This window comes from Herpailurus yagouaroundi, unplaced genomic scaffold (genome assembly GCF_014898765.1).
Source record: "Herpailurus yagouaroundi ecotype Mexico unplaced genomic scaffold, PumYag 140, whole genome shotgun sequence".
Classification (NCBI taxonomy): domain Eukaryota; kingdom Metazoa; phylum Chordata; class Mammalia; order Carnivora; family Felidae; genus Herpailurus; species Herpailurus yagouaroundi.
In genome coordinates, this window is record NW_024412395.1 from 58,313,781 (window position 1) to 58,340,918 (window position 27,138).

A 27,138-nucleotide genomic window follows, 5' to 3' on the forward strand; every position below is an offset into this window, starting at 1 on the left:
GAGCACCCCTGGGCAGAATGGAATTGCCTTTTACCTCCTCAGAGCAGTGCAGTGAGAAAAAGCCATAGATGGAGGCAGAGAGGACTTGGACTCAAATTTCTGGCTCTACCCTGTAAAAAACTGCTTCACTCGGATTAAGTCCACTAGCTTCTCTAGCTTTCACTTTCCTCACATGTTAACCTAGACCATTAGATATTATAGGATCCAGAATGAAGTTTTTTCTTCTTTCACAGTTAGGATCAAATTCAACTGTATATGTAAAAGCACCTTGTAAACACAGTCAGTATCCAATAAATGTCTGCCTTCTGAAAAAATGTGCATAAGGATACCCCCATCCATGTCTGTCAGGACTCTAATACTGAACTTCTTTTCCAAGTGCTCAGTCTGGTAGAAGTCTTTAACTTCATTTTAGATCATGGCTAACAGAGTCAACTGTTGGGACGCCATATTGGTTGGTGCATGAGGTTGAGGGCCTGGCCCTCTCTGGTCACATTGCCATAGACCATCTGCTTGCTAGATAAGGCAATGTGCTCTGAGTGACTTAATATTTTTATGGCTGCAGCTCAGATAATTAAATATAGGAGTGGTGATGGCTGAGCATCCAGATAGTCCTCCTTGAATTCTCTTAGGAAACATTTAGAGTAGTACAGAAGATTCTGTTTGGCAATCGCATAATAAGAATGCTTTATGTTTATCTCATGCCTCACTTCCCAGGAGCTCAGGCAATGCTGACCTTCCAAATGCACATTAAATTGCAGAAATTTCGGAGAGGCACTTACAGTGCAAAAAACAATCTTTAAAAGAGGCCTTGATTCATCTCCTGGTAGAAGAATGCAATTTTCTCTCTCTCTCTCTCTCTCTCTCTTCCTCCTTCCCTCTCTCCCTCTCTCTCTTCCTCTTTTTTTGAAGAGATTCAAAGCAGAAAGAGCCATGAAAAGGAGGTAAATCAGCTTTTAAAATATGTTTTGTAGAGGAGCTGAGAAGCAAGGTAAGACAGCATTCCAGGCCTTGTGTGGACTTGTGGCTAAGTCATTTTCAGCTTCATGATTCCAGAACAGAAATACTTTTAAAAAGAGTTATTTATGCTGGCCAGCCAGATAAGGAGAAGTAGATCTTATCTTAAATTCTACCTTCAAAAGCCTTACTAGGTAATATATTATCTATTTTTTTTTTGCCAGATTCCAGCATTTTAATATGGATTCATGATGGCAGTTTTGAGTTTACCTGACACCTGTCATGCTCAATGCAAGCAGTGACATGAACTTGAATGCTCTTCTACCGGTAAGCCCTCTCTGCTGTTCAGCACATGATGATGTGATGCTTGTAGTGGTAACTGTTTGGAGATGTAGGATCTAAAAACTCTTCTAAGTCAAAGAAAGATTACATTTTAATCATAATAAAGTTACCATGTTTTATTATAATTTCATGAAATCACATTAAAGTACACTATAAGTTCTTGAAATCCATGTACATGTGCTAGCTCTATTAAGGGTGAATATTAAAATAACTAGGGGCATCTGGGTGGCTCAGTTGATTAAACATCGTACTCTTGGTTTCAGCTCAGGTCATGATCTCATGGTTTGTGGGATCGACCTCCACATCGATCTGTGCTGTCAACACAGAGCCTGCTTGGGATTCTCCCTCTCTTTCCTCTCTCTCTCCTCTCTCTCTGACTCTTCCCCCGACTCATGTGTGCGCGCTCTCTCAAAATAAACATTTAAAAAAATAACTAGAGGACTATATTTTCTGCCAATGCAGGGTAAGAGAAACTTTCACGTATTTCCTAGTTGAAAAAGTCGAAGCCCTGAAAAATTCATGGCTATAAACTAGCCTTTTTATATTAGAATTAAGGGCCAATTCAACCATGATGAGAACTAACGACTTTCTAAAAAGATATCATAGGCCATATACTTCAGGTTATGGGCAGGGATAGAACGGTGCACACTCGGATGAGAGGTTTTATATATTTATGGATGATAATGTAACATGACGTTGTAACTCTCCTTCACACATTCCACTGCTTATAATTGATTCTGTGGTGCTGCGCTCATCATTCACTCGGTTTCTTCATTCACTTGTTCCGCAAACGTTTACGGAACAGTTCTGGTAAACTCTGTGCTAGGCACTGCGCTGGGTACGAGGAATAGGGTGTCCCAAGAAACTCGTGTAACGGGGGGAGGGAGCCAGCCAGTCAGCCAATCACAATACGAGTGTTACGTGTGATTATGAGAAGACAGAGCTCCGCAGAAATGTCGAGGTGGGGGAGGGGTTAGGTTTTCCAGGCAGAAAGGAGCAGAAGGGTAGCCAAAGGCAAGGGAAGAGAGACAAAAGGGCTGTGAGTCCTGTGCTTTGGGGCAAAGGCAGCCTGCGTGAGGAAGAGGGTAGGGTGACAGCAGATGAAGCCAAGAGGCAGGGGGCCTCAGCGAAGGTGGCCCTGAAATACCAAAGTGAGAAATCCGGAAGGGATCTTATAGATGCTGGTAGTACCTGAGGTTTATAATCAGGGGTGCCATGGTCCAATATTTATTTATTTATTTTACAATTTATTTTAGGGGCGCCTGGGTGGCTCAGTGGGTTAAGCATCTGACTTCAGCTCAGGTCAGGATCTTGCAGTCTGTGGGTTTGAGCCCCATGTTGGGCCCTGTGCTGACAACTCAGAGCCCGGAGCCTGCTTCGGATTCTGTGTCTCCCTCTCTCTCTGCCCCTCCCCTGCTCGTTCTCGCTCTCTCTCTCTCTCTCAAAAATGAATAAATGTTATAAAAAATTAAAAAAATAATAAAATCTATTTTATTTATTTTGAGAGTGTGTGTGAAAGCGAGCAGGGGAGGCGCAGAGAGAGGGAGAGAGAGAATCCCAAGCAGTCTCCGTGCACTTAGCGCAGAGCCCATTGTGCGGCTCAAACTCACAAACCGTGAGATCGTGATCTCAGCTGAGATCAGGAGCCAGATGCTTAACCGGCTGAGCCACCCAGGCACCCCCATGATCCAATTTTTTTTTTTAAAAGTTCACTTTTGCCAAAGTTTGGAGGACAGGCCATAGTGAAGGGGCTTAGAAACTACATAAAACTGACACTTTCAAATGTTTACGTTTCTCTTCCATTCATATCTGACTAATAGTACGTGGAAAATGTTGAAGTAAACAGGTTTTACTATCAGCACTCAGATTTGGGAATGGTGTATGTGACAAGGACAATATTTTGAACATATTAAACCGATGTATATTTGTTCTGCTTGAATCGTCACGCCTATGGTTCCCCGCCCATCAACTCAGTAGGCTTCCCTCCTGCAGGCAAACGGTGGATCCCGTTAGAAACAGCAAGCTGTCATCATTCAGCGTTGAGAGAGAATAACCCTGAATGCCAACTTCGTATGGTGAGAAAGGGGGTTTCTAAATTCCAGAATTCTCCTTTACCTATTAAGAACCAAATCTGGCCAAGTCAGATCATCACATCTGGCCACAAAGCTCTAGTGCGGACAGCACAGGGGACACCATATAAGGATAGTTCCCATTAGACAAGGAAAAGGAAATTAAAACACTTTCCACTGTGGGGGTGAGGGATGGGGACGGGGGAAGAGAGAAAAGAGAGAGAGATAATGGACAGAGACAGAAAGGGAGGGTGGGGAGAAAGGGAAAATGAGAAGTGATTTCCTTGTTCCTTCCCTGTTCCTTGGGAGATGAAGCCTGGCGGGGGGTCAGGGGAGGGCTTGTCTCTTGAATCTCAGAGCCTAATTCCGAAAAGCGATAGAATTTACTAGAACAAGTTGGCACTACCCAGGCGGCTTATTAGAAAGTGCCAAGGAAATTGTGTGGACAGCACGGCGAGGAGAAAGTAGCTGGGAGTTCACCAGTGGCCCACAGGAGCTGAGCACTCAGGTGAGAAAAGCAGGTGACTAGATCTGACCAGAAAGCTGCTAGGGGCTTGCCACGAGAGTTTCCTACCAGGACCACAGACTTCAGCAGCCAGAGCAAGTGGCCAGGCCCTGGGCGGAGTGCATATCACACCCATGGTCACCTAGAGGCCAGCATGGCATCACACCGAGCCCTGACCACCAGCTCTCCATGAAGCCGGTGAGACCTAACAGGCAGTATGTGTGTTTGGGCCTTTCTCCCCAACGCTTACAGAGTGTTCACAAGGATGGGGGGGGGGCCCCCCCCCCCCCCCCGATGCCTGGATGGCAGCTGGGGAGAAGACATAGCTCTGATTTGGAACTGTTCACATTTCAGTCCTCCCACCCAAAGGTCTGTTCCAACAAGAAAAAACTGTGATACCTTAATTGTCAAGTTTAAGCGCAGTCCCTGTATGCCTCTCCTCCCCACATCACCAAGAAAAGGTGGAGCCAGATAGATAAATTATAAAGAATATAGGGACTTATTTCCCTCGCTTTCCTTGAGGCTTCTTGAGTTATACATGATGTCATTCCTTGTAAAGACAAGAAATTAGCCCCAACTATTTCTTCCTCTCATCCATAAGAATGCTAAATATTGTAGAGAAAGCATTGATAGAAAACCTATTTGGGTGGTATCCTTTTTAAAAAAAAGTATCTGATGCAATTGTTCTTCTCTGGATCCACATTCTATCCCTTGTAGGTTTTTAAGAGAAGATGATGTTATATTCTAACTAGTGACTCAGTAGGTCATTACTTATTCTTTTTTAAAAAACTGGACACAAAGCATGAGCCATTTGGGGAATATTAAGTTGTGTTTAAAGAACTTCTACTGGTGTCCAGAAAAATTGTCTTAGCACTTTACATCCTCTTTTCCAATTTACCAATTCTAATTCCCAGTCTTCACAATCTCAATTATAAAGATTCTTTTCTCCCTTCAGAGAGCTTATTAATTGCATCAGGTGAAGGTATTTTTCTTTTTCTTTTTTTTTAATTTTTTTTTTCAACGTTTATTTATTTTTGGGACAGAGAGAGACAGAGCATGAACGGGGGGGGGGGCAGAGAGAGAGGGAGACACAGAATCGGAAACAGGCTCCAGGCTCTGAGCCATCAGCCCAGAGCCCGACGCGGGGCTCGAACTCACGGACCGCGAGATCGTGACCTGGCTGAAGTCGGACGCTTAACCGACTGCGCCACCCAGGCGCCCCGGTGAAGGTATTTTTCAAAACGACTATTACAACTGAAGGCAGAAAAAAGGTCAAAAGTTACTGTAATCAAAACATCAGAAGCCCTGCCTGTTGCAGAAACTCCTTGGCATTTTAATAAAGAGGCAATACGCTTGCAGAACTAGACAGGGAATTGTTCCAGCTAGATCCTGTCCAGGTCAAGCCTTTTTGAAATATCTGTGGAAAAAATCCACCTCCAAGTCAAGAACCTGTTTGGGATGGGCTGCAAATGCGATTATGTTCATAATAACAATTAAATCCCTCAATCCTTAACAACAGAAGATTTATAATGCCTCTATGCACCATTGAAATTCTAGGTACACTGAGGTTTGATTAAGTCAAGAATGAAAACAAAGGGCAAAAACTGAGCTCGCTATTGCAAGAGAAGCTCAGTGTGATGCTGTCACATCAGGCTTTCTGTTTATCCCTAAGGCTGGTACAGCAGTGGCTTCAAAGTTTGATGGTGTCTTTTTTTCTTTTTCTTCTTTCTTTCTTTATATTTTTTTCTCCCTCCAAAGATGTTGAGCAGCAGGCTAATGGATCCCAGCAGGGTGCAAAGACAGCAGAAAGCATGGGAATCAGATGTCAATGTGTTCCTCCAAGATACCCTGCTAGGACGGAGCTAACTAACTGGGCTCTCGTCTTCTCTTGGGGCACACGCTCTGATGGGTCCCTGCCCACTCTTGACTTCCTATATGCTTCCTGATTGAAATGCTGTCACAGATAAATCATGACTTCTGCCTGTTAGGACCATTTTCTATTTTTTTCAAAGAAAAGTTTGGAGCCACCAGATTAAAAAGACAAGCAAGTTCTGGAGAATTATATACTCACATGTAAATATTAGTGTCGCATCTCTCTACAATATAACTATCTGTCAATCTGGAAGTGTTCTGGGCATGCTCCTTCTCCACGCACCACTTTGTTTATATATTTTTATGTATTTTCTGGCAGTCACTTCCAGTCAATCACTAGATTACTTAGGTAACTTCCTAACGAATAGATTTTAGGAGGATTGGAGGAGTTGGCCTGCTTCTCCTTCAACATTGGCCCTACCTGGAAGTTTAAGTTGTCTCAGAGATAAGAGTTTCAGTTTTAAATGCAGTGGGCATCCAAAATGTAGTTTGTGTGAGTTCCCACCTAGCACACTAGTAAGTAGCCCTTCAGGCACCCAAGACTATCCATAATCTACCCTTGGCTTGGAGGAAGGACAAAACTCAGCAAACTGGAGTGAAAGAGGAAAGTGCCTGATCTATTTTGAAGTTTGACGTATGCACAAGCTTTTCAACACCATGAAGGGAAACCACTTCACCCAGTGAAAGTCAATGAAGTCAAAAAGCTGTACTAAAACCAAATTTGTATCCACCACTCAGCTCCCTCTCTACCCTGCTACTAAACTCCTTCCGCATTCCACCTTCAGGCCATCAGCCCAGTGCTTCGGTGAGCTTCCACCCTCGCTAGAGGGCGCTCTCCACACTGCTCCCCTGCACGAGATCCCAGCTCTCTCCATGAGTATCTATCTGCCTCAGGTTCTACATGAGGTTTCCAGCCACCCAACCCGCTCCACCTTGGGGGCAGGGTCCTGGCCATGAAAAGGAACATTCTTTGTCTCATCTGTACTATTCTGTATCCTCTTCCCCTGCGCCCAGACTGACCTAGCAAGGCCACCCTGGATTTCTACACTCTACATAATTCAGACCATGGCATTTCAGATAATCCCTTTTTGAGATTCTGGCCACCTGCATACTTTCCCATCTGCTTTCTATTTTCTCAGGCTCTTTATGACTGCACTTTCATGTTTGAAACCTCATTCTTCCCTTTTGGCAACAACCTGAGTTCCTGCAGACTTTTGCAGGAACTAGTGTCATACCAGTGACTGCTCTTGCTTGGTGAGTTACTTCCTCAACGTTTTGTATCTTTGCACTAATGGTGATTCCTGCCCACTGACTGATTCCATTTCAGCTCCAGGGCGCAACAGTGAATGTCAGATTGCCCATTTAAATAACGGACAATCCCCTTCTCCCCCAACTGTGTGAGATGGAACAAAATAGGGACTCTCAGAGAGGACACTTAAAATCATTCAGCAAAGTTTCAGTTTGAGGGCTTTTTGAAATACTGGTTTCAAAGACTTATAAAGAATTTACAAATAAAATCTGTGTTATTTTAAAAAATAAGTGATGATAAGACATTTAAAATGAACATGATTTTCATACTTTGCTAGCTGAGAAGACATAGCAGCAGAAATGAACATACTTAAAAAAAAATCTTTTTAATTAATTAATTTTGAGAGAGACAGAGACAGCATGAAGGGGGAGAGGCAGAGAGAGGGAGAAACAGAATCCCAAGCAGGCTCTGCACTGTCAGCACAGAGCCTGATGTAGGGCTCAAACCCATGAAACCACGAGATCATGACATGAGTTGAAACCAAGAGTCAGACGCTTAACCAACTGAGCCACCCAGGTGCCCCTGAACATGAACTTTTATAAACAACTCCTTCTACACTCCTCTTTACAATGCCATGATTCTCTCGTTAGTTTAATAAGAAAAGATTGTGGAAGAAATACCCAGCAGAGGTGGAATGGGTGGTAGAAAGACCACTACACCAAAACCAAGGCCACGGATATGCGGGACACAACTCTAACTTGGTGGGAATGTCACTTAAAACTGCTCTATGTTAATTTTCTGTGGATAAAAATAGCAGGTGTATCTAACCTCACAGACAGGGAGTAAAGTAAAACAGATGTGGAAAATCAAGAATGATAGATAATGTGATGTGGTATTACTCCCTAAATTCTGGAAAGTGCTAGTTTCGATTTCAATTTCAAGTAGTTTCTTTTTTAACCTGAAGATTTCAAAGTACTTAATAGAAAGTATAAGATAAGCCCAAAGAATTGAGAATCAGACGCAAAACAATGAAATTAGCACGGAAAAGCCCATGAGAATCCTTGCCAGCATTTATTATAACCAATCACATAGGAAGGATATGTGGACTTTGGGTCCATTCCAAAGAAGCTTTGCAAACTAATATCGAAAATTTATCTGTCCCACAATTACAAGTCTTCGTCCTCCTAAGCTTTACCCACCGTAAAAGGAATTTACTAATTGCAAAAATTCATCCCATTTATTGCCTCAGTGGGCACAGGAAACTGAATAAATTATAAATAATTCAACATGGGTAGTCAAGGCGAATTTAGCAAAACAAGATATATCTGACCCAACAGCTGTGGGCTTTGTACCTGGGCACCCAGCTTATGCAGAGATACCAGAGAAGCAAGGGTGGGAGGAGCAGACAGGAAGAAAAGAAAGTCAAGAAGCCTCTTATAATAAAGTGTACGTTACTCTTGATTTTTTCACCCAAGTTTTCATTATTAAACAAGAGCATTATGTGCCATTTATAGCTAAAATAATGTACTTAAGATTATTTTAAAACTTTGATTTTATGCTATCATGTATTGAATGGTTCATGTAAAACAAAGATATGAATTTTGGTGTTTTTTGCTGTTGATAGTCATTAAAAAGTTTCATTTCTATCTTCAAGATAGTATTCTAGGATTTTTTTTTTTTTTTTTTAGTGTAATGTGACAGGGCTCAGCAGCTCCTAAAAGTGTTGAAAACGAAGTGGTAGATAAGCCTGAAACTTAATGGTTGTGAGGTCCTTAAAAACCAATACTGTGTTTTTAATGGAGTTACACAGAGTGAGAAACTAACGCGGTTTTGCTTTCTCTGCATGTGTTTCTCACTTTGAAGTTGGAAAAGCAGCTCAGTCTGATTGAGCGAGGTAGGGGGTAAAGAACTCGCCAGGTTTTACACATGAAAGCAAATGCTTAGTAGCAGAATTAAAAGCCAATGAACACTAAACCGTTAGTGTTAACTGGTGCCGATCCTAATCTGTACTCAAAAAGTGGAGTGTGAACATTCAAAGCCCATGACACTTGTCTCCTTGCCAGAAGCAGGGTCCCGACCACCAGGCAGCGGCATTTGTCACATGCGTCTCAGAGAGAGGCAGAGCTTTCCCATGGAAGGTTCTTTCAAAACTCTGTGGCCCAGACCATGCGATCAGGACAGAAGGCCAGGTGTCATGGTTTCATGGAACTCTTGTGTCTCGTAGGATATTAGTAAAAGTGAAAGAAAACTTGTAAAACAAAAATGAAGAAGATTTCGACAGTCAAATGTTTGAGAAATTTGGCATTGATCAAAGTTGAACATGTTTCTTTCCTGAAGGACTCCTCTGAGCCTTCAGGTTCCCTAGTTGTTGGGCCTGAGAGCTCTTTTTGAAGAGATATCTTTTAGGCTATGGCTGGATACTTGTGTTCCACAGGGCACAGCTTGGGAAATACTGAGGTAAAATATTTTTAATCCTGGTTTATAGATGGGGGCATCAAGGCCCATGGAGATTATGTCCCAGAAGGAGAACTCAGGTCTCTGGCCTCCTAGCACTAACTTTTCCTAGGAGACGGTCAGAAATCTGAGAAAAGATTGACCACAGCCAAAGTTCTTAGCAATACACTTACCCTGGAAAGGTCTCCTAAAACTAACGTTTCTGAGAGTACATACACTCTTCTTTCCTGGCTCAGTCAGGACATGCACCGCCAACTCCTTCCCCCCACCTCCCAAATCCTGAGTACCTGATACAAAGGCATACAGATGCTATCAATCCACTCCAATTGTAACCGAGGCAGTTCATCTTTCCGGTTCCGGTCAAAGATAGCCTAGAATGGGGGAGGAGAAGCTTGTCTTTATTACTCTGGAGTATTTTACAGGTGCTTTGTCAACACTTTGCCACAGTGATCCAATTTTTACCAACCGAACACTTCACAAATCACAATCAATCTTTACATGTACTTTCTTTTCCTTTATCTGTGATGAGAAAGAAAGTATTTTCACCTCTTTTTATGAGATTTGTAAGCGAATTTATTTGAACTTTATAGCACGCAACTCCTTGGGGCCAAAATCTGTCTTCAGATACAGGTAATGGCCACTAAATCAAGTCATCAGTTTACTGGGAATTGGGTATGAGTCAAGGGGAAGGGGATATGTTTCATTGCCACAAAAATAATGCAGGCTCTTATTTTTATAGTGAAAGAAGGTGGGATAGATGAGAAAAGATCTTTAAAAGCAGTTTCATTTTAAACAGAAACTATTTGTATTCATTTTTCAGGGTGGGGTGTGGGTTTGACAACTGTGTTTTTCGATAAGCTTCTGTCATTAATAGATTCCTAAATTTTTATCTATCATTGGATGGATGATGGTGGCAGGTACCCATTCTCTCCTCACTCCCAGGCTTTAAACTTCATGATATTACAATGTTTAGAAATTTTAGGTATACTTTTTTGAGAAAAAGAAGGGACATATATCTGTTGGGCAGACATAAAAAGGGAAACAATCAGTTGGAATTGGGGGCCAAGGGGGATTCTTGAACAAACACTGCCAGTTCTACTCCCTTAAGAATGTCCCTGTCTTTGCTATCAAAAAGAATAAGGCCAGGGTCTGAGAAGCGACCTTTCCCTGCATTCCTGTCTTAGAGTAGGTTTGGTCTTTACAGAGATAGTGGGTGACATCCACATCATCTCAGCATTCACACAGGTCATGAAGGAAGATCCAGGACTTTCCCTTCGTCTGGAGATGTTGCACAATCCAGCACCCTTCAGACTTATCAATGAGGGTGGGAGTGGGCAGGACAGAAATCACCAGCTGCCAGGGCTCACAAGAAGACATAAGAGTGCTGCTGAGGGAAATATCTCCAAAAAAATCTCCAGTCAGAGAAGGTCACTGACTCCCGCAGGCTCTTCTCATCCTTGTCTTGCAACATGAAATGTGAAATACCAGGAAAGAGGACTAGGGTCTGCTGGGGGAAGGAGTGGTTCTTGTGAACTGCACGAGTCTTTGTCCAAAATGTTCCTTTAAAAATATTATTCTAGGGACGCCTGGGTGGCTCAGTCGGTCAGGTCATGAGCTCACAGTTCATGGGTTCAAGCTCTGCATTGGGCTGTGTGCTGACAACTCGGAGCCTGGAGCCTGCTTTGGATTCTGTGTCTCCCTCTCTCTCTCTCTCTCTGCCCCTACCCCTGCTCATGCTGTCTCTCAATTTCAAAAATAAATAAATAAATATTAAAAAATAATATTCTGTTATCTACTCTTCAGTGCTCATTGCTATCTGAAATTTCCTTATTTACTTAATTACTGTTTCTGGTGTATAGAATTGTGTTTGTTTTTTTTTTTTTTATTCAGTGTCAGTGGTTTTTAGTATATTCACAATTAGTTGTGCAACCATTACTATAGTCAATTTTAGCACATTTTTATCACCCCAAAAAGAAATCTCGTATCAGTTAGCAGTCACTCCTCAACTCCCCCAAGGCTCTACCCTTAGGCAACCAGTGATCTGTTTTCTGTTTGTATAGATTTGGTTATTCTGCACATTCACATAAATGGAATCGTATGATACGTGGTCTTTTGTGACAGGCTTCTTTCACCACGCATGATGTTCTCAAGGTTCATTCCTGTAACATGCATCAGCACTTCATCCCTTTTATGGCCAAATGATATTACATTTGGTATGTACATTTGGTATGTATGGTATAGATCACCATATTTTATTTATCCATTCATCAGGTGATGGGCATTTGGGTTGTTCCCACTTATCGGCTATTATGAATAATGTGAACATTCACGTACAAGTTTCTATGCAAGTGTATGTTTTCATTTCTCTTGGGGATATACCTAGAGGCAGAATTGCTGGGCCACGTGCTGAAGCCAATGTTTAATGTTTTCGTTAATTGTCAAACTGTTTTCCAAAGCAGCTGCATGACTTTATGTTCCCATCAGCAGTGTGGGAAGTTCCAGTTTCTCCACATCCTCACCAACACTTGTTTTTGTCTATCTTTTTAATTGTAGCTAGTCCCTGTGAAAGTGGTGTCTCATTTTGGTTCTGATTTGCATTTCCCTGATGACTAATGATTTTGAGCATCTTTTCATGTGCTTATTGGCCATGTATGTATCTATATATACATATATAGATATTCATTGGAGAAATATGTATTCAGATCATTTTCCCTTTTAAAAAATTGGGTTGTCTTTCTATGAATTGTAATAGTTCTCTATATATTCTAGATACCAGGCCCATATCAGATAGATGATCTGCAAATAATTTCTCTATACTGTAGGCTGTCTTTTCATTTTCTTGATAGTGTCCTTTAAGATGCAAAGTTTCACAGAGGGCAACGGATCCTGCATCTCCTCCTTTTTGTGTACTCCACTCAGTTCCTACAGAAAACGGACACCCAGACAACTCCCACCCCTGGCCTGGCATCAAGAGACCGCCAACAAGAGTTGTGGCATAGGGCAGTGGTTCTGGTTTAAGGAGACTGGCCGGGGCCCTTCCTTGCTCCCCCACCCCCCTCAGTCTCCCCCCACTCCCACCTTGTCATGCATTGTGCGCTTGTCTTCCTACACTCTACTCAGCGGTCGTTGAAGGCAAACACTCCCCCCACCCTCCATTTTCCCCACTACTGCAGCCACCTCCCAGCCTGTTGCTATAGAGCCTACCTGTGTCAATAAACAACAGCTGAAGTAAAAAAAAAAAAAAAAAAGAAGATGCAAAGTTTTAAATTTTAATGAAGTCCAATGTATCTATTTTATTTTTCAGAAGATTTATACCTTGTTTTCTTCTAAGAGTCTCATATAGTTTTAGCCCTCACATTTAGGTCTATGATCCACTTTGAGATTATTTTGAGATTTGGTGACAGGGATCTAGTGTCATTCATTTGCATGTGGATATCCTGCCGTCCCTGCACTATTTGAGAAGACAGAAGACTGACCCCATTGAATTGTCTTAGCATTCTGTTGACAGTTGGCCATACTGTAAAAGTTTATTTCTAGACTAGTCACTTCTCAATAAATGTTTTTGAGTGCAAGTGTGAGATAGCACATTGATTGTCCTGTGCTTTCCTTTTACAGCCTTTTGCATCTTGTAGTTGATTATGAGTGATTATTTATATAATGTCTATCTTTCCCTCAGTTGACAGCTTTGCTCATGGCTGGATGCACAGTGCCCAGCTTCATGCTCGCTACCCAGAGGTGCTCGAGCATGTTTTACTAACTGACTCACTGCTTCTACTATTAACCCTTGGCTGTGGTCTAGATTAGCCGTTGTCTTCAGAAAGTTACCCTGATGACCTCTAGGACCGTGACACCAGATGGAGGAATTCCCAGACAATTTTCTCCCTAAACATCAAAGAATAAAAGACACACAACTGGTGTCACCTCTGCATGCATGCATTTCCAGACATCTTTGGGAAAGGACTAATGAGAAATACCCCTGCCACAGCAGCCAGGAGACTGTCATTGGCCATGTTGAGTAGCCTTTTGCGAGGAGAGAGTAGCATTTAGTGCTATGTTTCCACCGCAAAATTAATTTCATTTATGTGTTCAGCGAACGCCTTACCTGAGTGTACAAAGCCTCCTTAGTGCTGCGTCACTGCACTTGCCAAGTCGCCAATGCTGGCAACCGACTCATTTTTTTTCCCACTTAATTAAATGACCTGTGGTATTGCTACATTATAAACCCTTCAGACAAAGCCCCTGAAACAATTTTTAAGTGGAAGAAAGCTTTCATTTGAAAATAAACACGTAGCTGAGAGGAATTTGGGTTGTCACTAGGGTTTTACACATTAACTATGTACCCCAAACTGGTATCACAGCCAAATCTGCTGATACCACCAAAAAAGAATAAAGGGATGTTCTGGAAACAGTATAAGTAGATACTGCTTTGGAAACTAAAATACAGGGTGAGTGTTTTAGCCTATGGAGTCTTCTGACCTTTTATAGGTAGGCAACAAATTAAGAATAGTTAAAATTAGTTAAGGCTGTGAGGTCTGACTTCAGACAGGTGAAGCTCTTTGACTAAGAGCTAGCTCTCTGGCTTTTCCTTACTTTTAAATGCTCGCAAAGAAAGGCGTCCTAAAACTTGAAGATCTTACAAGTAACCTCCAAATGTTCAGAACTCGGTTGACTTGAATCCTCATAAACAGACATTCCTGACAATTCAAACATTCCTTAAGCCTAATGAATCTATTAATGAGCCTAACTGTATCTACTGTGCTGTACCAGCTTCACAGTACTTTGTACCATTCTTTGAGTTGTGAGGTGACGATTTGTAGCTAACCATTCCTTAAGAATAGAGGCCACCCCCTCCTTGTGGATGAGGCATTTATGTCTTTTGTCTTGTTTGAGTAAAAACAGCATCATCCTGAGCCTACAGTAAGCATTCTCAAATAATAATTGAATGGGTGAATCCAACAAAAATAGCATTTCAGTCAACAGAACCTAGTTCCCCAAGTGAGACTTTTCATTTTGCAAACAAAGGAAAGAAACAGAGACTTGAAATGATCTGGGTTTGGGATTTTAGAAAGCCCCAAACAGGAAAATAAAACCCAGAACGACCATTATTTACTGCAGTTGTCTGTTCTAAGCTCCTCAAGGCTGGACAGCCTGCCTTTGACTTTTGTCTGTATTTCTCTTCCAAGGTAGGTACAGACCACTCACTTATGTAATGCCAGCACTGGGCTTTGAGCTACTCCAGTGCCACTTGGTACATCCTCCCTTGTGCCTACTTGTCTTACCATGTGAGCTCAGGAAGTGCTTGTTAAGTAGCTCACCACTCTTAATCAGAAACCTGGGAATAGGAGTGTTTAGCGTCTAAGTTTAATTAAAGTTTTAAACTTTCAGGAGTGCTTTCTTAAATCCACTCTCAGTCTTTCCCACTTTCAGGGTGTGATTTGGAGTTGCTTCTGAAAATGTCATTCCAAAGGCTAAATGTGTCATAATAAAAGGATGGGCTTACTGAAGGAGTGAGTTTGAGTTCTGATCTCTCCCGATCTCCTTGTTCAAAGAACTCACTGGTTACAAGTTCAGCCACCTGGAACATATAAATATGTAATTTATGGTTATGTGTAATTTATCATAAGACTCAGAAGTTATTTCTGCCTTACATGTATAGTGATTATCTTCAACATAGATAATAATTTAAAAAGCTTTTGAAGGAGTACATTAACCTTTTCTGTTTCAACATATTATAGAACTTAATCAATGAAACTGATTTCCTTTTAATCAGAAGAACTTGTGCAGGGTATCTTCAGATGCCTGCCAGTAGATGATCTCTGACCGTGCAGATTCCATATTCCCAATGAGGCATGGGGTTGCCAGCTTCAAAGTAGGAAATGTTCTTATTATAGAAAAATGAGGCAAATAATCCCTAATCATAATTTCTGTTTCCATATTATAATATACTTGCAATATTTTTGCTAACCTTTGGTTGTGTCAACCCAGATTCTTTACTTTGTTGCACACTTTTATCTTAGCTTGGCTTCATTGGCCATCCCCCAAACTCCTTAACTGCCTCACCCTATCAATAATTGTGTGGACTCTGGAGAGGATAACCCCAGGGCACACCTCTGCTTCTTACTGTAGCAATTAGTTAAGGGGCAGGACTAATGCTAGATTCACTGTTCATACCAGTTTTTTTGTTTTGTTTTGTCTTGTTTTTTACAGTGTGTCATGATACAGTTTGAAGAATGTTGATTTGGTCTTCAGCTGTCTTAATCTATGTACTAAAAGTATTAATTTATGGTAGGTTCTAGTTGGTACAAGCAAATGGTAGAGATTTTTCCAGAGTAAGGACTTCTATTTTTTTTCACTTTTCATCTATTAGCATGGATGATCAGAAGTTGATGATTGATCATTGTTAAGCTACAGAGAAGCTTCTCCAAGCCCTGTGCTTCTAATGATAGCTTATGGGAAGCATAATGATATAACAGGTAAGTGTTAAACAGGTATTTTCAACAATACTAAGGAACAAGATCTAGGAAATCTCTCAGATGAACTGGCTGGATTTACAAAATTTGGACGAGCAGAAAACAAAATTTCAGAAAAGTTGAAGGCAAGAAGGTCTAGATCCCCCAACCAGTTTTTCCTCTATTCCAGGATCTTATGAAGATGAGATTCATGGTCTGGAAAAGGCTAGAATGGTTTAATTTTTGGTCAAGTGGATAGAATCAACATAATTTACCTAAGTGTATCTCTCAAGAGATTTTGTCCACCATAAATCATAACCATTGATAAAACATAAAAACATCTCTATCTCTTACACACACACACACACACACACACACACACACACACACACCCTGAGAATAGCAAGTATGTAGCTCATATGTAAAGAAATAGAATATCTAGTCAGTCCAGATTTTAAACATTTCTTATAAGGAATATGGGTACCTTTAAAAAATTCAATAGCATAAAATTAGTTGGAGCTGGCTCAATTTTTCTAGGGCCTGATTCACTTCTCTCTCTAGTCTCTGCCACATTAGCACTCCAGGCCTCTCTTTCTGTCTCTGGCCTTCCTTTAAAAAAGAAATGGTCCCCTAAGGGCCTGGCCTCATTTATTCAGTCCCCAGAACACTCCCTCAGATTGTTCTGAGGTGGGTCTTTTGCACTAAAGAATACAAATGTGCACATCAGGTCACCCCCAGGTAGGAGTCCTACACAGGTCTATCACCCCTGGAAAGCAAAGAAATTAAAACACAATCCTGTCCTTGATCTTTCTAAAGTGGTCCTGGGTATCTCCCCTGAGCTTCTTTCACAGTTCAACTTGTATCACTGTTTCATTTGTACTTAAAAACCCAATCAGGAACATTAAGTGGCTCCTAATTGAATTTTTTATTAAAGAAGGAAATTGAGATGCTAATCAGGCCTGGGGGGGGGGTCACTGGGGAAACCCACATGCTTAGAGTCATGTTTGTGAGGAAGTAAAACTGGAATAGACACCAGTAAAAAAAACCCATTTTGCAAGGAAATTTAAAAATATCAACCTCTAAGAAATTAGAAATATATTTATATTTTAAAAAGAAGGTTCTATTGCTTTTGTCCAAATGTTTCCTAAAATCATAGAAGTATGTTTTTGAAAATGTTTTAACCTATTCAGTTTGGAGACAAACACAAATGAGATCTCCAGTTTAGAGCTGTGGCATGATTTCTGATGCAAGTGTTTGGAAAAACATGGTTTTGTGCTCTATTTCCCCAAACTCTTGAGTTTTTTCTGCACTGATCAGCAGAACTTCACATCCTAAAAATAAAATACTATTTACATCAATGACCAAGAGACCGGCCAATAGGCCTCCCAAGTTGGTCTACAACATCAATGCAGAACCTTTTTTTCTTGTTAAGTACTTTGTCCTGTCCCTTCCCCACTCCCAAGTGGGCTACTGCTCCTTTAGTTGTTGACATGCATTTCACTGGGGTTTCTGAAAGTCCCGGCATATCATACATCATCCCACTCTCTTTCCAATCTTCTCTATTTTCCCCCTGGTCCCCTGAATTTTCTTCTGCTCTCTACCCCTCCACTTCTTTCCATCCCAATTCAAGAGGCCACCCCACTACTACAGTTTTTCCTGATACCTGGAAGATACCTATCTCTTCTCTGGTCCAGACTTTACTATAGGGGAGGCTTCCCACACTGGGGAAGTGAAGGGTGCGCAGAGATATAGAAATACGCTACTCAACCAAGCAAATTCCTCCCTGTTTTATGTAACTTCAAGTGTGAAGTTGAAAACCAAAATGAAAACCAAAGTTCAATTGGAGGAGAGCTATTTATTGGAGAACTTTATAGGAAATCTGCATTGGATTGTGATAGGAACAAGAAATAAACTTTTCTTTGAGTAAAGAAACTGAAATTTGAGAATATATTTGTTATTGCAGCAAAGCCTAGCCTAGTTTGACTCACACAAAAAAATGGTATGGAAATGAGGTGCGTTCTTTTTAGAAAGAAAGAAAAAGAAGGAAGAAAAATAAAAAGACCCTAAAATATGTAGCATCAGCTTAGGGGGCATGTGTAAAACAGTGAGGAAATGGCTGTTGGAGGCTGTAAGGATGACACCCATGGTACACAGTGGCAAAATATTTTGTACAATTCTCTTTGAAATAAAGCAAATAATATATCTAATGAATTTATAGCCTTAGGGGAAGATACTGGAAAACAAAATGTTGGTAGCATGTGAGAATTGCTGTTGACTGTGTTTTGCTAAGTATTGTAAGAAGTGAGCTCCGAAAAGGATTGGCAGGTTTACAACCAGGAATGAAAGGGAAAGGAGAGAGTCACAAATTCAGAGTCTTCATCTTCAGGGATGGAAGACAGAGCTGCTTTTTAACCCCAAAGTGTAAAAATAAAAATTGAGATATGTTTTGAATGACAAAGGCTGATCAAGACCCAGCCTTACAACTAGAATCAAAGGTAGGGCCAGTGCATCCACAGTTAAAAACTGAATGAATTAGGCGGTACACAGGATATCCCTTCAATTGGACAAATGGCCCAGAAAAATCATTAGGCCCTGAATACTAGGAACTGGATCATGAAAGAGGAAGAAAGAAGTACATATGCTAATTTTCTTTGTTCTTTAATACAAGGAAGCAAAGAGATAGAGCAGATCTAAGAAGTCTGTCTAGAATGGAACTGTAGATGTGGTTATTGGCAAATGGAAGTGACTAGGAACAAAGACATAAGAAGCTGGCTAAATGTTTAAGAGAGTTTGGTGCCAAAACCCCCCTAAGACTGTGACTACTTAAAACTTAAAACAAGCCTTGGGTCCTCAATCTTCTTTAGGTGGGAAACAGGCTGAGAAAACTGCCTGGCCATTGGATACAGCCAAGGAAGGCAATGGAAAAGGAATAATGTCCCAGGGTAGATCTAAGGGCCATGGACAATGATGACTGGGGAGCGTCTCCCAGAGAATCAGGGTCTACCACAGAGTGGATGGCCTTCCAGTGAATGCCCAGTGGGATTTTGGAATTGCCGTGGCCTCCTAACTGCCAAATATTGGTCATCTCTTCCCCTTCTGAATGGGAGTGTTGTAATGAGTGTTTTGTGGTTTGAGTGTAAGTCAAATGCTGTGTTTGGGGTGTGTGTAGGTCTTTAATTTGCATCCAGACCTGATGTGGAGACTGGCATAGATCACCCAGAGATCCTGGACTTGAGCTTGATACCATGACTCTTGGGACATTTGGGTCATCTCCCTTGGGGACAGGATGAGCATATTTTGCCTGAGGAAGGAGAGTGAATCACATTTTTGGTGATTAGAAGGGCAAACTGTGGTAGTCACGTTTTCATCAACTATTTCTGGCTTTCTACGTTCTGGGCACAGGAAAGGATTTTACTTCCTGGTTGGGTGGGGTCTTGTGACAAGTTCTGGCCAATGAATTTCTGGGGATTTGTTTGCATTTATTTGCCAGTGCAAGACATGCTAGGGCCTCTGTCGGAATGATCCAAATGGTAGCTGCTCCCTCAGTCGCAGTCCAAAATGAGGAATGGTACCAAGCTGGTCCTGGATGCCCATGTTCATAAGCAGTGTGTTGTGTTAAGCCACTGAGGCTGAGGGATAACAGCCCATTCTGCTGACACACTGGCATCATTTAAAAATGCCAACTGGTATATCTGGTATAAGAAAGAGTAGAAGTGCTGTAAAGAACGAAGGCTTTGGAGACTACTCTGTTGGGATTTGAATACCTAGCTCTATCAACTTACTAGGTGTATCACCTCAAGCTACTTATCTTTTCTAGGCTTCATTTTCCCCATTTGTGAAATAGGGGTAATAACTGTATAAGTTTCCCAGTGTTGCCAGAAATGACCACAACTTGGTGGCTTAAAGCAATAAGGAATCTGTTCTCTCATAGTTCTGGAGATTGGCAGGTCAACATCACTTCACTGGACAGCAATCAAGGTTTTGCCAAGGCTGAGCTTGCTCTGGAGCCTCTAAGGGAGAATCTGTCCTTTGCCTCTTCTACTTTCTGGCAGTTACCAGCTTTCCCTTGTTTGTGGCCACATCACTCTACTTTCTGCCTTCTCTTCACATCCTCTTCCCCTATTCTGAAGGTATAATCTCCCAGTGTCTCTCTCTCTCTCTCTTTTAGGAGGACACCTGTCATTGAATTTAGGTCTCACCTGGATAATCCAGGATAATGATGGCCCTTAACTTAATCACATCAGCAAATACCCTTTTTCCTTCTAAGGCAATGTTTACAGGTTCCAGAAATTAGCATCCAATATCTTTCAGTTGCCATTATTCAGCCTACTAGACTGACTATACCTAAATCAAAGTTGGAGGATTAAGTGATATAATACATATAAAGGAGTCATTTAAAATTAGATATTTAGTCAATAAATATTAGTTATTTATTGTTATATGAGTCTACTTTATTTTCCTTAAAATGGTGAGACTTAAGATACCAAGTTACTATTTTAGACCCCACACAGTAGGTGTGCCACATGAAAATTAAAAAAGAGTTTAATCTCCAAATACTATCAGTAATCAAGGATCTTAAATTGTGTGGTTACTGGCTTGAAACCTGTTCTTGCTCTAAACTAACACTTTTAGCAGTAAGACCAGATAGATGGTAAAGGCACCATTTTTGGGGGGTACAAATTAAATTTGGATATTACACACTTTGGCCACCGTGATTTCATCTCCAAATAGTCTTTAAATAAAAAGAAAATTTCCTTTTGACCTTCTTGGTTTGTTTTTTTCTTTTTTTCTTTTTCTTTTTTTTTTCCAGATGAGAAAAAAGTGGACCTTGTGCTAAAACACGATTACCTATTTAAAAACACTATTTTTGAAACTCTTGCCTTAGGAAATGGTCAATGTGTTATTTGGATTTAGAGTGTTAACAAAATCTTACAGAGTCAGAAATACTATTATTCAGTGGAAGCACGTTAAAGAAAGGCTGTGCAATAAACTATGTCGTGCCCAAGCCTCCCGCTATTTTTTACACCATGTTAATACTGATGCAAATTGACTAGGGTTTCAGTGCCTGGGAGTCTGGGCTCTGGGAATATTGTTCCCCCCGCCCCCCTCCCGCAGTTCCTCCTCTGCTGAGCCCTGCCATTAATCACCACTTGCCTGTCTCGAGATCTCCCATGGTTTGGTCACGGCTCCAAGGTCACAGGCTGTCATTAACATTGATCTGAAAAACAGAACCAAACAAAACAGCCTGAATAATCTTTTGTTGCATTCCAAAACAATCCCATCCTGGATACATAAATAAATAAAATGGGACTAAGGCCAACTCACATGTCTTTCCCTCAACAAGGGAAGCACTGTTTACCGTCCCCATGTTTAGCATCTCCGTCTTGTGGCCACACTGCTTAGGAAGACAAAGCTCACACACACCCTCCGGTGCCCTTTTGTTATGTCTGCAGCAGATCAAGGAAGGCAAAGCACTACTTTCTCTGTACCTGAGCTAAGCAAGTTCTGCGTAAACTAATCTCTAATGGACGGATGGACAATGCTTTTTATTCTTAACTATCAGCAAGGGAATCAGTATATAATGCCACATACACAGCTGATAAATCTCTTTACCAACTTATCACTGATTGATGGGAATGGACGGAAACCTATAGCAGAAGGCAAGGCGCTTGCCACCATAGGAGCTCCTTCATTGTCACCTGCCTTACAGAGCTCAGATTTACTGGGAGAGCCACAGTGTTTCACTCCAGTTTATTATCTGGCTGCAGCCCTGTTTTGTCAGCATTATGAAGAAGAAACATATTCAGCTAAGCTTTCATTAATTTGAGCACATAAGAAAGCACAGGAACATCTGAACCAGATTTTTGGGGGACAGATTTCTACTGGGTTTAACTAGAATCCATCCAACCATGGATATAAAAACACAGGGAACAACTGAAATTGTGGATAACTCTGGTGCTTATAATTTGATGTGGTGGGAAGCGGGAAAAACAAGGCACACTCCTTGTCCAAAATTTGCTTTCTTTGTGCTAAAGCCAGCAGTATGTGATGAAAAGCAATGAAGGATTGGAATTGGGAGACCACATCTTGATTGGCTCCTTTTGGAAGAAAGGGGTGTGCTGTTGGAGGTCAGAGGGCTGTCCTGATGTCGGGTGTCAACATTTCATACTCGAATGCCTTGGAAACATGTCTGCTTCCCAGATGGCAGAGCATGCCTAGATGCTAGTGGGGTTTGTGTCACTTCCCCGGGCAACTCCTCCAGGGAACAGGGCAGAGTAGCCGGTAACAATAGGTCATTCAGAGCCACCAGGCACAATGGTGTCAGAACCCCCCTCCAGGAGTCACGTAACATCTAATCCCAAGCATCCCTGTGTTAAGCACTATGCGGAACAACAAATCAGAGCATTCTTCATATCTGATCTTTTGTAACAAGCAGTCTAGTGTTTTCCTCCCTCTGTACAAAGTGCTTTACCAACTAACTACTAACTCAATGAATCTTCTGAACCCACTGGTAGGGGTCATTATTCCTATTTTTAATGTGTTTTCTTATTTATGTAATATTTATTTATTTTCAGAGAGAGAAAGAGTGTGCAAGAGAGTGAGGCAGGGACGGGGAAGGGGCAGAAAGAGAGGGAAAGAGAGAATCCCAAGCAGGCTCCACACTGTCAGCACAGACCTGATATGGGGCTCGAACCCACAAACTGTGAGATCATGACCTGAGCCCAAATCAAGAGTTGGATGCTTAACTGACTGAGCCACCCAGGTGCCCCAAGTAGGGGCCATCATTCCTATTTCATGGAGAGGTAAATGATTAAAGATTAAGTAACTTTCCCAAAGTGAGTAAGTATTCAGGATTCTGTGATTATCAAAAAGATACCATGGGGCGCCTGGGTGGTTCAGTCGGTTGAGCTTCTGACTTTGGCTCAGGTCATGATCTTGCAGCTGGTGGGTTCAAGCCCCCTGTCGGGCTCTGTGCTGACAGCTCAGAGCCTGGAGCCTGCTTCGTATTCTGTGTCTCCCTCTCTCTCTGCCCCTCCCTTGCTCATGCTCTGTGTCTCTCTCTGTCAAAAATAAATAAACATTAAAAAAATGCAAATAAATAATAATAATAAAAAAAAAGACACCAGACCCCCTCTTGTTACACCCTGATGCTTCTCACTTTACATTCTGCTGGTACCAGAGTGAGACAAAGCATTGGACTTTTCAGTCTCTCTCCAGAGTATCTGATACTTGCACCATTTTTTTATTCATACTTCTCCTCCATATGCCAAATTATTTCAACAATAATCTTGTGTTAATCATTATTTTCTCAATTTGTTTTCTAATTTTAAAACAATTAGCAGGGGCGCCTGGGTGGCTCAGTTGGTTAAGCGTCTGACTATTGATTTCAGCTCAGGTCATGATCTCATGGGTTGTGAGTTTGAGCCCCACGTCAGGCTCTGCACTGACAGTGTGGAGCTTGCTTGGGATTCTCTCTCTCCCTCTCTCTCTCTCTGCCTCTCCCCCACTCACGCTTTCTTTCTGAAAATAAATAAACTTTAAAAAAAGAAAAAAGAAGACAAAGAATAAATTTTAATTTAAAAATATTCATATTCAGTAAAATAGTTCACATATGAACTGAATTTCGCATTTACCAAACAAAAATCACACTTCGCACTTCGCCCTCTGTTTCACTATTTTAAATTTGAAACACAAATAAAAAGTCCAAATAGTCAACATAAAATAACAGAAGTGAAGTAACTCCAGTTGTTTTTTATCCTTGCCATTACTGTGCTACCCTTGTCGGATATGCTGTTTAAAAGTAGGACTGTGAAACTCTGCAGGGTCAGAAACATGAACTATCTCCAGAGCAAGGGCAAAAGGCTCTGAAACATCAGGAACTTGCACTAAGGTGTGGACTGTGTCCACCTGTGTCAGGGGCTGGTTAGATAATGGGGCACTTTTACACTTAGCTTACATGTACGAGATATGTACGACTATAGGTAAGTAATAATGTGCTAATTCGGAGCTTTCATAGCAATTATTCTGATACTCAGCAGTAGTCTCAGCAACTGTTTAGAACCTATGCCAACAAAAGATTTTTCTCAGGGAGAAGTAGCTTATCATTGACATTGTTTAGACTGCAGGCACATGGTGGTGATAAAAAGCAGGCCAACTTTTAGTTGGTTTTATTACTATTTTGAAATTCTCTAAGACAGTGTTCCCCTAGAGCCCCCCGGCCCTTTCTGCACACAGAGTCTAACCATGAAATGGGGTGGGGGGGGAGGCAAAGATGGGGGCCAGTGGAGAGCTCCTGGAGCACCTGTTCCACATACTGAGCTTCCAAATAAGATTTTTCTTACATTTGGGATTCCCAACCAAAAAAAGTTTGAAAACCTCTGCAGGATAACACCCAGGTGGAGATGTGGAATGGGCACTGGCATTTTAGGAGTTGTGCTCAAAAGAGAGGCCAGGCTCCAGACATGGGGTGGGAGTCATTTGAGCAGAGATGGTACTTAAAGCCACAAGCATGCATGCTGAGGAAAGTAAAAACAGGTCCTTGGAGGTCCTTACATTTTAGGGGGACGGGGGAGGAGGAAGGGCTGAAGAAGAACAAAGAGGAGAAGCAGGAGTCAGAAGAAAGCAGAAAATCTGGAAGAGCAAGGCAGGAGAGAGATTTAAGAAAGGAAAGGCCAGGGCAATTAGGGGTGTGACGAGATCAAGGAAGAGAACAAAGACCCTACGATTTGATCCTTGGGAGGTGACTGGTGACTTTCAAAAGGAGCAAAAATCACATTTCATAGACCCAATTCCTCAGTAGAAGAATAGCTAACTACTCTGTGGTAAATGAAAGGGCAGGCCTACGCCAGCCGACTCCATCTTGTTCTGTGTCCTTCACCTTGACCACACCTCCTCCCCTTGAGTAACCCCCCCTCACCTGCCTAACAGGACTCGGACCCTTCCCCAGGACCCTTCCCCAGCCAATCGGCTGAGGCCATAGCCATTACCTCACCAACTGCCCCCAGGCCCCAATAAAACCTTTGTCCTTTTGAAACTCGCTCTCTTTCCCTGGTATCTCACCGCTGCATCGGTGCAGGTAGGGGATTGAGCTCGAGCTAGCTCGAATAAAGGCTCTTTGCTTTTGCATCGGACTCGGCTCCCTAGTGGTCTTTGGGGATCACGAATTCTGGGCATAACATTTGGGGGCTCGTCCGGGATCCCCAAGAACCCCGAGGGACCCCCAACCCGGAGAGCCTGACTGGCCACGGTTAGTGTCTGTTTGTTCTGTCTTTTCTGTGTGAGCTCATTTCTGGAATTCTGGTAGTGCCCGACGCGGTCTAAGTGGATGCACTGCAGGACCACAGGCCGGGAGTTTCGGAAGACGTTCCGATTCTCCCTTCTGGAGGGACGTGGAATCCCCTCAAAGGTCTGAGACGAGGCGGGTCGCTCCCGCTGGTCGGCGTGAGGCCGTCGTCTTTGGAGGGACGTGGAATCCCCTCATCGGTTTTGGAGGGACATGGAATCCCCTCAAAGGTCTAAGCTAGCTTGCAGTTTTGCTTCCATGGAGTTGGAAGACTTTCTAGGGGCCCTCTGTTTGTCTGTTTTTGTGTTTCTCTGTTTTGTTCTGTGGACTTACTGGACGGACGTTATGGGACAGACTCAGACTACTCCTCTAAGTATTATGATTGATCACTTTAAGGATGTGAGGGGAAGAGCTAACAACCTCAGTGTGGAAGTCCGAAAGGGTCGGTTGCAGTTTTTTTGTTCTAGCGAGTGGCCAACTTTCAATGTTGGATGGCCACCAGAGGGGATCTTCGACCTCCCTACCATCCACCGAGTCAGGAGTATCATCTCTCAGCCTAAGGCGGTCCATCTTGATCAGCTCCCTTACATTATCACTTGGCAGGACCTTGTAGAAGACCCACCCTCTTGGCTTAAGCCCTTCCTAACCCTGCTCCCTCCGGAGCCAAAACCCATTCTTGCTTTGCAGGAGACAGAGAAGAGGAAAAGTCTTACCCAGCCTTCAGCACCCCTCTACCCTGTCCTACAGGGGGGTACTGAAGAAGAATTAATTTTTCCTCCCCCGTATAACCCCTCTAGGATGCGAGAAGAACACCACCCTCCCCCTCCGAGGGAGGCAGACGCTGTTCTGAGAGCGGGAGGCGGAAACGCTCTGGGGGGAAGCCCGCCCTTTACCAGACAAAGGGCTCAGAGGGGGCAATCCGCCTCCACCGCCAACTCCACTATTCTGCCCCTGCGAGCCACCGGACCCCCAGACGCGGAGGGGAATCAGCCCCATCACTATTGGCCTTTCGCCACTAGTGACCTCTACAATTGGAAAGCTCAGAATCCCAAGTTTACCGAGAAACCGGCAGGGCTTATTGATTTATTACACTCTGTTCTTTTTACCCATCAGCCCATGTGGGATGATTGCCAGCAGCTTTTGCAGGTCCTGTTCACGACTGAAGAAAGAGAAACAATCCTCAGTGGGGCCCGAAAACTAGTTACAGGCGCAGACGGAAATCCCACCACCAACCAGGCTCAGATAGATGCCTCCTTCCCCTTAACTCGGCCCCAGTGGGATTTCAACACGGCAGAAGGTAAGGAGAGGCTCCGGGTCTACCGCCAGACTCTAATGGGGGGTCTCCGAATGGCTGCTAGAAAGCCAACCAATTTGGCCAAGGTAGGAAATGTACAACAGGGAAAAGATGAATCTCCGGCTGCCTTTTTAGAACGGATCATGGAGGCATTCCGTACCTATACCCCCATGGATCCAGAGGCTCCGGAAAGCAAGGCAGCTGTTATCATGGCCTTTGTAAACCAATCGGCCATAGACATTAGGAGAAAATTACAGAAAATAGATAGACTAGGAGAAAAAAGTCTGCAGGACTTACTGGTGGTAGCCGAAAAGGTATATAATAACCAGGAGCCTCCTGAGGACAAGCAGACTCGTGCCATGGTGGCTGCCAGCAGTAAGCAGACTCGAGACCTGGCCAGAATACTACTAGCTACCACTGCTGACTTCCCCGAGGAACGAGACCGCCGTCTCCGGCAGCTGGCAGACGACACAAGAAAAGGTAAAAGCACCAAGGGGGGGAAGCAGAGGCTGCAGAAGGATCAGTGCGCATACTGCAAGGAGATAGGGCATTGTGCCCGAGATTGTCCAAAAAGAGCTGGCGGGAAGGGAAGCAAGACTGATCGAGTAAAAGTCCTAGAGCTGGATGAACTAAGTGATTAGGGGAGTCAGGGTTCGGACCCTCTCCC

The 27,138-nt window shown here is 42.6% G+C and overlaps 1 protein-coding gene across 3 annotated transcripts in view; it reads right to left on the reverse strand.

Moving 5' to 3' along the window:
• PDE11A (phosphodiesterase 11A) overlaps positions 1 to 27,138 on the reverse strand; it is a 378,310-nt gene that overhangs the window by 21,949 nt on the left and 329,223 nt on the right. For 2 of the 3 annotated variants that reach the window (XM_040475481.1, XM_040475482.1), the window contains exons 17-19: positions 21,049 to 21,112; positions 14,946 to 15,020; positions 9,733 to 9,816 (exon numbers count right to left, since the gene is read on the reverse strand). In XM_040475481.1, coding sequence (XP_040331415.1) covers positions 9,733 to 9,816; positions 14,946 to 15,020; positions 21,049 to 21,112 — 223 coding nt within the window. Of the gene's footprint in view, positions 1 to 9,732; positions 9,817 to 14,945; positions 15,021 to 21,048; positions 21,113 to 27,138 lie in introns of those variants that run through there. The other variant, XR_005790395.1, reaches the window with a different exon arrangement.